This window comes from Carcharhinus amblyrhynchos, chromosome 6 (assembly GCF_965287045.1).
Source record: "Carcharhinus amblyrhynchos chromosome 6, sCarAmb.v2.hapA, whole genome shotgun sequence".
In the NCBI taxonomy this organism is placed as follows: domain Eukaryota; kingdom Metazoa; phylum Chordata; class Chondrichthyes; order Carcharhiniformes; family Carcharhinidae; genus Carcharhinus; species Carcharhinus amblyrhynchos.
The window spans coordinates 12,842,244-12,855,780 of NC_137329.1; the positions used below are offsets into that span (position 1 = coordinate 12,842,244).

General features: G+C 43.2%; 1 protein-coding gene across 2 annotated transcripts in view; it reads right to left on the reverse strand.

Moving 5' to 3' along the window:
* slc6a5 (solute carrier family 6 member 5) overlaps nt 1-13,537 on the reverse strand; it is a 64,622-nt gene that overhangs the window by 26,446 nt on the left and 24,639 nt on the right. For both annotated transcript variants that reach the window (XM_080189911.1, XM_080189910.1), the window contains 5 exons: nt 10,759-10,900; nt 9,758-9,890; nt 9,508-9,642; nt 1,723-1,826; nt 991-1,115 (listed from right to left, as the gene is read on the reverse strand). In XM_080189911.1, coding sequence (XP_080046037.1) covers nt 991-1,115; nt 1,723-1,826; nt 9,508-9,642; nt 9,758-9,890; nt 10,759-10,900 — 639 coding nt within the window. The remainder of the gene's footprint in view (nt 1-990; nt 1,116-1,722; nt 1,827-9,507; nt 9,643-9,757; nt 9,891-10,758; nt 10,901-13,537) is intronic.

Here is a 13,537-nt window from a genome sequence, read left to right on the forward strand (position 1 = left end):
TGTTATGGGATAGGGCGGGTCTGGGTAAGATGCTCTTACAGAGAATCAGTGCAGATTCGATGGGCTGGATGACGTCCTTCTGCACTGAAGGGTTCTATGACTCTGTGAATAAAGCAGAAGGGGTTTTACAATAACCTGGTTGTTTCATGGTCACTAGCTTTTTAAATTAATAATTTGAGTAACTGGATTCAAATTCCCTAGCCACCATGATGGCATTTGAATTTCAAACACAAATACAATCCCTTCAAATTCAAATATAATCCCTGCAGTGCAGAAGGAGGCCATTCAGCCCATCGAGCCTGCACCAACAACAATTCCACCCAGGCTCTATCCCCGTAATGACACTTATTTACCCAGTGTGTCTCCCTGACACTAATGGTTAATTTAGCATGGCCAATCCACCTAACCTGCACATCTTTGGAGTGTGGGGGGAAACCAGAGCACCCACGCGGACACAGGGAGAACATGCAAACTGCACATAGTCACTCAAGGCCGGAATTGAACCCGGTTGCCTGGTGCTGGGAGGCAGCAGTGCTAACCACCATGCTGCACCCAGTTTCGGGATCGTAGTTTGCGCCTCTGTATTACTTGTCCAGCTTCATAACTATGCCACCCTACCTGTCACTTGTGATGTATGTAGGCAAATGTTAGATGTGTGTTCATGTGGATACGTAGCTGTCATAAAGTTATACAGCACAGAAAGAGGCCCTTTGGCCCATCGTGTCTATGCTGCTGTACATAATGATTATTGGATATGAGGTACAGATGGGAATGGATTAAGCCACAGTGTCCCTCACAATGCATTAGTTGCTGACACTTTCTGTCACAATAACCACTAACAAATGGTCACTTGTATACTGGGAGGGAGCAGTGACTGACGCATGCTAAACCCCAGCAGGGGGTAAATGACGGCCTTCAGGAAGTGATAAAGATTGACTAATAAGTAAATAGTTATTTTAAAATACTAGCAATGTTTCATTTTTAAATTACCTTCATCTGCAACCTCGGTGATTGGTACTTTAAGTTCCTTGGCCATGAACCCAATGACAGAGAAGATGACAAAGCCGGCAAAAACACTTGTGGCGCTGTTGCAACATGTGACCAACAGAGTGTCCCTAGAGGAAGGCAGAGCAAAGTAACAGATCACCACCCATGTGCAGAATGGCACTATCATTGCAAACTACATAAATCAGGACTATGATGGAATACTCCCCGCTTACCTGGATGAGTGCGATACTTCAATACTCAAGAAGCATGACACTATCCAGCACAAATCAGCTCACTTGTTTGGCATCCCATTCACAAGCATTCAATCCCTCCCCTACAGATGCACAGTGGCAGCCATGTGTACCATCTACAAGATGCGCTGCAGGAACTAACTAAGGTTCCTTAAGCAGCACCTTCCAAACCTACACCTAGAAGAACAAGGGGCAGCAGATGCATGGGAACGCTACCACCTGCAAGTTCCCCTCGAAGCCACACACCATCCTGACTTGGAAATATATTGCCATTCCTTCACCATCACTGGGACAAAATTGTAGAACTCCTTCCCTAGGTTGTACCTACACCACATGGGCTGCGGCAGATGACGAAGGCAGTTCACCACCATCTTCTCAAGGGCAACTAGAGATGGGCAATAAATACCAGCCAGCGGCATCCACACCCTATGGATTAATTTTAAAAACTGCAACCCACCACATGGGAAAGTAGGAATGGACTTACCTGTATATGTTATTGTGGAACTTGTTGTATGAGGAGAGTGTTATTAGTCCTCCCCAGGCAGCAGAGAGTGAAAAGAAAATCTGAGTCGCCGCATCTTTCCACACCTGTTGGAGCAGATAGAGACATAACTGCAGTTTAAAAGAAATTCCATTACAGCAATCACAGAACCCTACAGTGCAGAAAGAGGCCCTTCGGCCCATCGAGTCTGCACCAAACACAGTCCCACCCAGGCCTTACCCCCATATCCCAACATATTATACACACTAACCCCTCTAACCTGCGCATCCCTGGACACTAAGGGGCAATTTCATAGCATGGCCAATCAAAGTTACCCGCACATCTTTGGACTGTGGGAGAAAACCGGAGTACTTGGAGGAAACCCACGCAGACACAAGGAGAATGTGCAAACTCCGCACAGACAATGACCCGAGTCGGGAATCGAACCTCGGACCCTAGAGCTCTGAAGCAGCAGTGCTAACCACTGTGCTACTGTGCCACCCAACTTGAATATCTTTAATGTAATAAAATGTCCCAAGAGTGCCTCACAAGATAATATCAGAGACAACTCAACACTGAGCCACGTATTCGGCAAAAGTTTGCGATCGGAGCCATCGGATTAGATTTTGAGGAATTCCACAAGGCCATTAGGAAAAGTGGAATGTCAAAGGAAGGAATGACGGTGTGTGCAGCCTCTGGTGTGTGAGCTTTGGCTTTAGAGTGCTGGACCATAACGTTCAACCAGAAGGAGTATAATTACAACACATAATGCGGAAAATAAATAGAAACAAGTCATTGAGAATTATGGGGCGGCACAGCGAAATAATGGTTAACACAGCTGCCTCACACTGTCAGGGACTCGGGTGCAGTTCCAGCCTTGGGTGGCTGTGTGAAGTTTGCACGTTCTCCCTGTGTCTGCGTGGGTTTTCTCCGGGTGCTCTGGTTTCCTCCTGCACTCCAAGGATGTGCAGGTTACGTGGATTACCCGTGCTATCTTGCCACTTAGTGTCCCGAGATATAGGGGGATTAGTGGGGTAAATATGTGGGGTTACAGGGTAAACCTGTGCAAGACTGAGTGCGGACTCAATGCGCTGCATGGCCTCCTTCTTCACTGGAGGGATTTTATAAACCCATTAATGCTTGGAAACAGATATGTTTACAAATTCGGAGCAAAATTCCCCCTAATGGAAATATTTTGGTTTTACTGGAATGTGATGTATCATTCCAATAAGTGATTATCCGGTGTAATTTTGTTGCCATTACTGAATATATTCTGAAGATGATGAAGTATTGGAGACAATCCATTTTTAAAAGAAAAAGAATCATTCCAAGCCAAATAAAAAGACAGATAAACTGTGTGAAAGAAGTTAACATAAGGTCCCTCAGCCATTACTTCTTGCCTCTTGCGCAGTTCGCTTTTTTTTTCCAACTGATCTCCTCTGTAAAGCCACTATTATTTTTTGCTTTTGCCTCATGGCGCCACATAACTCTACACTTGGAAAATTAAATATTAAAAGGTTGCTGAGCGCTGTTTTACAATGCGAGTGAAGAGCATTTTGTACTAATTTTATTCTATCCAATTTAAAAACCTACGCTGCTGCGCTGCCAGTGAGGAACAGGAGGAGATTGATTAATTGCAATCCCTTCTAAGTTAAAACAGATTCTAATTTCTTTTGCTAATGCAACATTCTGTATTTTTCTCCTAATTACCTCTTCATTTCTTCAGCAAGGTTTTAATTCCCTCTCAAAAGAAAATATTTGATTTGTGAAACGCGAATTATATTCCTGGTTTGAAACAAAACAAAAAAAACTAAATTTAATTTAAATATGTGGGAATGTTCAGAAGCAATCAGGCTCAGTGGTTAGTGAAAGCTCAGGTTTATTTGAGGCTGCCCCCGTGTGGTAATTTGCTCCCGAATGCTGTGTTTCATTTTGCAAAGTCTATGCTTTAATCTCTGACAGTTTGTACAGCATTGAAATAGAAAGAATCATAGAATCCTACAGTGCGGAAGGAGTCCATTCAGCCCATCGAGTCTGCACTGACCACAATCCCACCCAGGCCCAGTCCCCATAACTATAGGCATTTAGCCTATCTAGTCACCCTGACAGGAAGGGGCAATTTAGCATGGCCAATCCACCAAACCCGCATACCTTTGGACTGTGGGTGGATTCCGGAGCGTCTCCATGCAGACATAGGGAGATCGTGCAAACTCCACACAGAAGTGACCCAAGCTGGGAATCGAACGCGGATCCCTGGTGCTGTGAGGCAGCAGTGCTAACCACTGTGCCACGCAGGGGGAGAGCACTGAACATCTCACTGAAAGGGACTCATTTTAAAATGAAAAAGCATCATATTGACCAAATCCACAGGGGGCCTAGATTTTTCATTTCGGGTTGAGAGCTGACTTTGGGATCAAATCCGGGTCTAGATTCCACGCCATGTTGGCAACAGTCAGCCAAACAGTAAGGTGAAAGGATCAGAACCAGAGGGTGGGCTCTCTGTCCAATTAAAGATGATGGGTGGGTTCTTAAAGTGCAGGGGGAGGCAATGGCCTAGTAGTATTGTCGCTAGACCATTAATCCAAAAACTCAGCTGATGTTCTGGGTGCCCGGGTTCAAATCCTGCCATGACAGACAGTGGAATTTGAATTCAATAAAAAATATCTAGAATGAAGAATCGATTCATGACCATAAAACCATCGTCGATTATCGGAAAATCCCATCGAGTTCACTAAGGTCCATTAGTGAAAGAAATGTGCTGTCCTGGTCTGACCTACATGTGACTCCAGAGCAAAAGGAATGTGGTTGACTCTCAACTGCCCTCAGGCAACTAGGGATGGGCAATAAATGTTGGCCAGCCAGCAATGCCCATGTTCTATAAATGAATAGAAAAAGGAGGGCCTACAGGATCAAAGGAGACTTGCCCACAGTTACAGATAAGTGGGAAAGAGGATACCTCCTATTATTTTTAACAAACATTTATAGAAAGATTGGCCATAACTGTTGAATCAGCACTAAGAACAAAGAGCATTACAGCATAGGAACAGGCCCTTCTGCCTTCCAGGCCTGCACCAACCATGCTGCCCAACTTAACTAAAACCCCTTACCATACCAGGTACCCTATCCCTCTATTCCTACCCTCTTCATGTACTTGTCAAGACACCCCTTAAAAGTCACTACCATATCCACTTCCAGTACCTCCCCCGGCAACGAGTTCCAGGCACCCACTACTCTCTGTGCAAAATATCTGCCTCACTCATCTCCTTTAAACCTTGCCACTCACACCTTAAACCTATGCCCCCTAGTAATTGATTCTTCCACCCTGGGAAAAAGCTTCTGAATATCCCCTCGGTCCATGCCTCTCATAAGCTTATAGACTTCTATCAGGTCTCCCCTCACCCTCTGTCACTCCAGTGAGAACAAACTAAGTTTCTCCAACCTCTCCTCATAGCTAATGCCCTCCATATCAGCCAACATCCTGGTAAATCTTTTCTGTACCTTCTCAGAAGCCTTTATGTCCTTCTGGTAGTGTGGCAACCAGAATTGAACACTATATTCCAAGTGTGATCTAAGTAAGGTTCTATAAAGCTGCAACATGACTTGCCCATTTTTAAATTCAATGCCCTGGCGATGAAAGCAAGCATGCCGTATGCCTTCTTGACTACCTTCTCTACCCACAATGCCACTTTCGGTGACCTGTGTACCTGCACTCCCAGATCCCTTTGCCTATCAATACTCTTAAGGATTCTGCCATTCACTGTATATTTCCTATCTGTATTAGACCTTTCAAAATGCATTACCTCACATTTGTCTGGATTAAGCTCCATTGGTCATCTCTCTGCCCAAGTCTCCAAAGATCTATATCATAGAACATAGAACATAGAAAAACTACAGCACAAACAGGCCCTTCGGCCCACAAGTTGTGCCGATCATATCCCTACCCACTAGGCTTACCTATAACCCTCAATCCTATTAAGTCCCATGTACTCTTCCTGATGTCTGTCCCAGCCCCATCGCGATGTGCTCTCTATCCTCTCAACGTGTCTAAGAATCTTCCAGTTACAACACCCAAGATTAGCTGAGTTCAGAATAGAACTAAAGAAAAAGGAATGCATTGGAAATGCAAAGCAATGTAAGAAATACAAGACAACATCAGAATTGTAAGCTAATACCAGGTATCTAAGATAATTATAGAATAGAATCATAAAAACCTAGAATCCTTACAGTGCAGAAGGATGTCATTCACCCCATCAAGTCCACGCTGACCATAATCCCACCCAGACCCTATCCCTGTCACTCCATTTGTTTAGACTTTTGGTCCCCTGACACTAAGGGGCAATTTACTATGGCCAATCCACCTCACCCGCACATCTTTAGACTGTGGGAGGAAACCGGAGCACCTGGAGGAAACCCACACAATCACGGGGAGAATGTGCAAACTGCACACAGATATGACCCAAAGCCAGAATTGAATCTGGGTTCCTGACAATGTGAGGTAGCAGTGCTAACCATTGTGCCACCGTGCCACCCAATACCAGAGATACAACACCAGGCATATAAGATAATACCAGGTATACAGGATAATACCAGTGTGATATATGTTGGAGGAAGCATAGTTAAGCAAAAGCAGGAAGATGTGACAAATCTGGATGCCCATAATAGCAAACTTTTGTCTCCACCATCATAAGCCTCCTTTGAGGTTTCTATTCCAAACTGAGCGCTGCCAATTAAATACACAAATGAATCTTTCATCTATGTAGTGTGTAGTTTGGCCAGATACACCAGGAATGTGCTGAGAACATAGACGTAGCTCAGATCTCCATATCTGATACTATAAGAATTTCATTCCAACATGAAGTTAGAAGTGGGGATGTTGGGATGTAGGTTCTCTTCTGTTCCATTCACAATTTCTCAGATAATGCAGTAACCCATCTCCATATGCAGCACAAACTGACTTTGACCGATGAGAAGCAAATGACATTCAAGCCACAGAAGTGCTAGGCAATGACTGTCCCCAGCTAAAGACTTCCCATTCACACTCAATGGAATTACTGCCATCTAATCACTCACCATCAACAACCTGGTGCCAAACTTGGCCAAAACTTAATTAGACCAGCCACATAAATATTGGGATGACCAGGACAAGCCAGAAGTTGGGTATTCTGCAGTGAGTAGCTCATCTTCTGACTCTTCAAAATCTACTCACTCATTCACAAGGCATAAATCAGGAGTGTGATGGAATGCTCTCCACTTACCTGGACAGATGCAGCACCAACAACACTCAAGAAGATGTACACTATGCAAGACAAAACAACCACTTGACTGGCACCACCATCTTAAACATTCAATCCTCCCACTACTGATACACAGTGGCAGCAGTGTGTACCATTCTACAGGGTGCATCACAGCTATTTGCCAAGAATGCTTCAATGGCACTTCCCAGATCTGTGACCTCTCCTAACTAGGAATAGGGCAACAGATGCAAGGTAACACCACAGTCTGCAAGTTCCCCTCCAAGTCACAGATGATCCTGACTTGTTGTTCCTCATCATCGCAGATCAAAATCCTGGAACTCCCTTCCTAACATTACAGTGGGAGAACCTTCATCACACAAACTATTGCTGTCCAAGAAGGTGGCCCACCACTACCTTCTCAAGAGCAATTCAATATGGATAATAAATACCATGTCAGCGATACCCACATCCCATAATGAATTTTTAAAAATGATGCAGCAATGAGGTTAAAGGGGTTCAGGCAACTGTTACTACTAAAATCTCTTCGTGGCACACATGTACATAATCTTATAAGGGCTGGTCTTCTGAATGTGTACTGTCAGCAGGGAGTCTCGATACACATCAGGGAACTGCGCATGCATTTGGTGCAATTTACATTCCAATGGACGGAAACACAGGGAGCACAGACATCATTCTCCAGGCATGTAACATCTCTTGAGTGATACTTTATACTAGGAACACATATTCACATAACTAGTGCTATAGTAATTTGCAAACACTCACACATATAGTGACAGTTACTGCATATATCATGATATTCATGAGCCTTAAGTGCATTGTGACACACTCAGAACCATGCAAATACAGAGTGGCACATGGCCATGCATGCAAGCACAAAGATAATAGTGCCTTCGCTGGCACATATATGCACATATGTGCAAGTGTATAATGGCAAACAAATGGTGGTGTCACACAAGGGCACACACGTACATGTAGTGCCATAGATCTGCGCATGTCCAATCATCATATATTAGACAAAGCAAAATGGAGCAGGATTTACAGCCTCAATGAAGAAAAGCTGTTCTTATTCTTGTAGAATGGAAACAGAAGCTATCTAAGTCAATGGTCTGTCACCAAGTTCTCTTTTTAGTTGCAGCTTCAGCTTTATATTAAACGTTGATGCTCCCTCTTACCCTCATTTTAACAGGTCAGGGGGAATTTTCACATCTCACCTGCCACAGGAATCGTAGCAGGTATTGGGGGTGGGGTGGGAGGGGGGGGCGGGGGGGCAGGGGGCAGGCAGCGGCGGGGGGGGCACGCATGCAAAGGTCCATTGACCTCAGGTGGGATTTTTCTGCAAGCGCAGAAGGAAAATCCGGGAGGCAAAACAACCTCGGCTTTCTTCTTTTTGGAGATCAGTCTGTTGGCAGTAATAGCAACTATTCCAATTCCACGGCACAAGAGACACAGGCATAAATTGACCCTGAGAAATATTCCCTGAATCTTTCAACCTTAAGGAGAGACAACACACTTAGGGTGTGAACATTGCTGGTAAAGCTGGCAATTGTTACCGACCTCTTGAGATGGCAATGGTGTATAAGATGGTTAGGAAGTTTGTGAGATGGGAAAGGTACTCTCAAGTATTGCAATGGGCTTAAGGGGGCATCTGAGGCACAATGATGAAAGACTGCAAGAGTGGTATTGGAGACAAGTGAGAGTCAACAGTGAGGTATGAAGAGATTGACAGAGTGAGGAGTCAAGACACTGGGATGAAGGGAGAACTTCTAATCATTCGAGGTGGTACTGCAATTTGTCACAAGTTGATCAACTGTTACCCACTATTGTACATAGGCATGTTATCTGATGATTATAATAGTATTAAAGATTGAAAACATTATAGACTCATCCTAATGTAATCAAGTCACATACTTTTAACTATTGATTCTTCTGCATTTCTTCTTTACCTTTACCTGTTTGCAGCAGAATTATTTGTATCTGAACTCTGCTTAAAAGCTACCTTACAGCTGTCCATTTTTCTGATTAACAAGATGAGTCAATGTAATGCACCTCTCTACAGCAAGATCTATGGCACACCAAAGTTCTGTGAGGGGCGCAGGTCAAAGGAATGAAGGTGAACGCAAAATACTGCGGATGCTGGAATCTGAAACAAAAACAAAAATGCTGGAAAATCTCAACAGATCCGACAGCAGCTGTGGAGAGAGAGTAGAGCCAACCTTTTGAATGTAGATAATATTTGAAGGGTCATCTAGACTCGAAACGTTGGCTCTATTCTCTCTGTAAGAAGTCTCACAACCACCAGGTTAAAGTGCTCAGATGCTGTCAGACTTGCTGAGATTTTCCAGCATTTTCCGGTTTTTGAAAGGAATGAAGATGGCTTGCTCATCGGAATTCATCTGTTGAACACTTAGTGAAACCATGCAGTCCTGCAACCCCACCACTCCCCGCCCCCAACCCCACACCCTGCTACCCCCTCTCCTTCCACACTCTTTATAATTGACCATTGCTATTTTGTAATCTTGAATAAGTTGCCCACCTTAGCATCCTTAAGCTTATCCCAATTAGGCGTAATGAAGTACCAGATTCCATCTCCAGCACCTGGCAGCGTAATCCCTCGGATCAGGAGGATGACGAGTACAACGTAAGGGAAAGTGGCCGTGAAATAGACAACCTGCGTGTAAAAAGGGGAGATTCCATTCATTCACATCTCGTCCAGAAATAGAGCCAAGCGCTTCAGTAAAATTACAAAACAGCAGAGCACTAAGTCAGAGTATAACAAGACCCACCTTTCCCGATGATTTTATTCCTTTCGCCAGGGATAAATAAACAATAATCCAAGCCAATAACAGGGTCATTGCTAACTCCCACCTTATTTGCCCAGGATGTTCAATCCCAGCAGAAATTTTTAACACAAAATACCTGTGAAGAAACAATATCAATCATGAAAGTGCAGCTTGAATAAACATGAATACACAGAGGGTAAATCATGACATTGTGTGAGAGTCTAATGTGGGTGATAATGAGTGGGAACTGTCTCACAATGGTCCCTATTTTAATCTACAACAAATAGAAGTAAAAATTGGCATAGATGCTCAAGCATTTGCTGTCAACTGCTTTGCATGAATCGAAACTGGGTCCCTGGTGCTGTGAGGTACTAACCACTGTGCCGCCTCCTTCATGCAGTCACCCAAGGCCAGGATTGAGCCCAAGTCACTGGATCTCTGAGGCAGCAGCGCTAACCATGGTGCCCACCATGCCAACTGGTTGTATTGTTTATCCTTTCAGTTTTGTTACAGTTTTGAGCATCCTTTGATGTAATTGACAATTTCATGTAAATTTCACCAATTAAGAATCAATCTGAAGATAGGAGGCATATGGATTACTGGCATAGAATTAAATCCCAAATCTTTTTTAATCTCCTTCTTAAAGTTTACAATATTAGATATGCAGATCAAAGATTTCCTAATCAGGATTAAAATGGTCAAATGATCACTATTTTGTGGAGGAAGTTTACAATCTACACTCTTTGTTCAGTTCTTCCTCCTTCCTCTATTTCTTAAGCATTTCTTTTGCCACTCGGCATTCCTCAGCCAACAATAATATCGTCAGCCTGCTGTTTTCCAGGTTTCTGCCCACGTGGTTGTTAAGGTAACCACTCAGAGACCCTATGACGGGAGCCCAGACAGCTAGTCCTTCAGCCTTCCTCCCTCACTGTCCTGCCTCAATTTTCTACTCCATATTTCTCAGTTTAAAAATAAATGAAATTCCCATTAAGCTGCCCCCTTACTTGAAATATTCTTCGCTTCCGCTGACAAAGGTTTTGTTAATTGGCCTGCTGTAATTCATCGTGGTGACATTAGGAAAGGCAGAAATGCAAAATGTTGAGTTTTTAATCTGCACATTATTAGTATCTCCAATTATACAAGAATCTGTTGGGACAAGAAACATAACATTAATACATTCAATATTTTCAATGGTTTTTTTTGCCACTACTTCTGTTGAATTTCCAAATCATTTGCGACCATTTGAGTTCTCATTTTCATCTTCCATTACTTCACAGAAAGGCACTGAAGACAAGAAATGCTCATAGAGAATGCTTGCAGTTCAAAGGATTTGCTTTACATCAATCACATCTTAGTTGAATAAATTGCATGCATTAATATAAAGCTTGTTCGACTTATTAAAAAAAAACTAAATGACTTTAATTACATTTGCAAGTTCAAGAGTCCTGTAGGAATGTATTCCCTTTGATATCAGAATGCAAAATCACTCTTGTACCAAATACAATTAATGTTCTGAGAAACATTGAATTCAAACATACCAGAATCATATGTCCCTGAGGCACAGTTGCACATGCAAAGCTTAGTGTGATATGTACGGAATGACACTCTATGATACTTATTGTGTAGCACAGTGTAGTTATACAAGACCTACCTCTCCATGTTACACAGTACCTGCTACATGGACCTTCAATGGATTAATTGAAACTAACAAATTAGTATAAAAGAACACAGCGCTCTCTTTTTTATGAGGGAATGTATCGGTCAAGTTGTGGTGTTCTACGAAACTACAAAACTTTCAGTGGAATGGCCACTTATGAGCTAATCATCAATCTAATAAAGGAGTTAACCCACTGGCTTCACGTTGCCCTCGTGGAGAAGCTGTGAGGTGTGATCCTACGATCTGGTACTGAATTTTATTCAGGATGTGTGCTCCAAATCCAAGGTCCACTTGAGGAGTGATAGAGATTCCCTGAGCCTGTCTTACAAAAAGAGGAGCAAGATAAAGTTGTCCATTGTTCTGTCTGATACCTTCATCAATGATGTGTTGCATGGTGTCATAAAGGAACACTTTGGAATAGCAATCATTTCTATAACAATTGTGGCACTTTGCACAGATTATTATCCTGTTGACAGACATACCTGAAATTCACCATCCTGAATAGTGGCCTAATCAGTGAATGGATGCCCCGAATGCCCTCAACCGCAATGATACAGCTCTGTACAACTCAATAAAGTTCTTGAAATTATTGATTGGGGCATAGCACACAGGTATTTGCCCCAATTATAGCAGCTTCTGGGGGTATTTTTGGATGCCAATTTTAGAGCAGTTTTTCAAGACATAATTAGAAAGAAAGATTGCTCTGGTCTTTCTCATCTTTTGACATCAAAGTCTTGACAACTGGTAGCATATGTGACACACATCTGAATAGTTTCCCTTGTGTACCATACTTCCAAGGCATGCAAGATAAAGGCTTCCTCCTGTCTATGAACAAGATCTTTGAACATGTGAGCTGAATTTGTGAGAACAAAGGGTAATAGTTGTAAGAAAGTGGACGTCAAGCCAAAAACTTGCTGCCTGGCAAAGCTAGAATCATACAATCCGTAGAGTACAGAAGGCCCATTGAGCCTCTGACAGACCATCCCATCCAGGGCCTATCCCTGTAACCCACAAATCCCCTTAACTGACACATTTTGGGACACTAAGGGGCAATTTAGCATGGATTATCCATCTAACCAGCACATCTTTGGACTGCGGGAGGAAACCAGAGCACCTGGAGGAAACCCACACAGATATGGGGAGAACGTGCAAACTCCACACAGACAGTTGCCCAAGGCCAGAATTGAACCGGGATCCTTGATGCTGCGAGGCAAAAATGCTAATCACTGTGCCACTGTGTACCACTCATGGCTTACTTGTTTTATTGCCAAAGTCATTTAAGTGAGGGCTTGCATTTAACAGTTGATGAGTGAACACGATCCAGGGCTTTAAACTTCAATACCTGCAACATAAAGACTACCACGTTGGAAACTGTCTTATTTTTAATCTTCCCAACACATCAAAGGCTGGAGAGCTGTCCCATTAATTTAAAAAAACTGATAAGAAACATTAAGTCCGAGGGATGACAGCTGCATTATGGATTACCCAAAGCCAAATATGTAAACATGTACCCAACATTCAATGTCTACCTTGATTAGGTTGCTGAGTCTTTTTTATACTCCATCCTTAAATTACAAAGCCAATGCTCAGAATGGACTGGACAAACTCAAATCCATTCTTTGCTTGCCCTGAAAAACAAATTCAAATTCCAACTGAATCCAATACATGTTCCCCACAAGGGAGACAAACAAGATCCGAGCTGATAACATGAGGCATTGCACCCCATTTTGGGCTTGATTCAATGATACTTGAACTTAGCCAAAAGCCTCTGGGAGGAAAGCAGTTGTTGCTGAAGCCCTACCACAGCTCCACCTAATGGGTGCGGGGAGCTAATGTGCCATGAGGAGGAAACTAGTGGCAATGCATTCACACATTTTACTCGTATTCGGAAGTAGTTTCCTGGTGCCTACTCTCCATCAAGCATGAGCTCAACTCTGCATTATCAGCTATGTTCCTGGTGGGAAGGGGGATAGTTGGTGGGGTTTCATTTGAATTGAGTTTGTTCCAAGGTGGTGTAATTGGGATTGGGAATTTGGAACCTGCTTGATTGCCTCTGGTGGACTCAGCGATCGCACACTTGAGTAAGACAGCTCTGCTACACTTCAGGACGATGATCTGACCAGTTA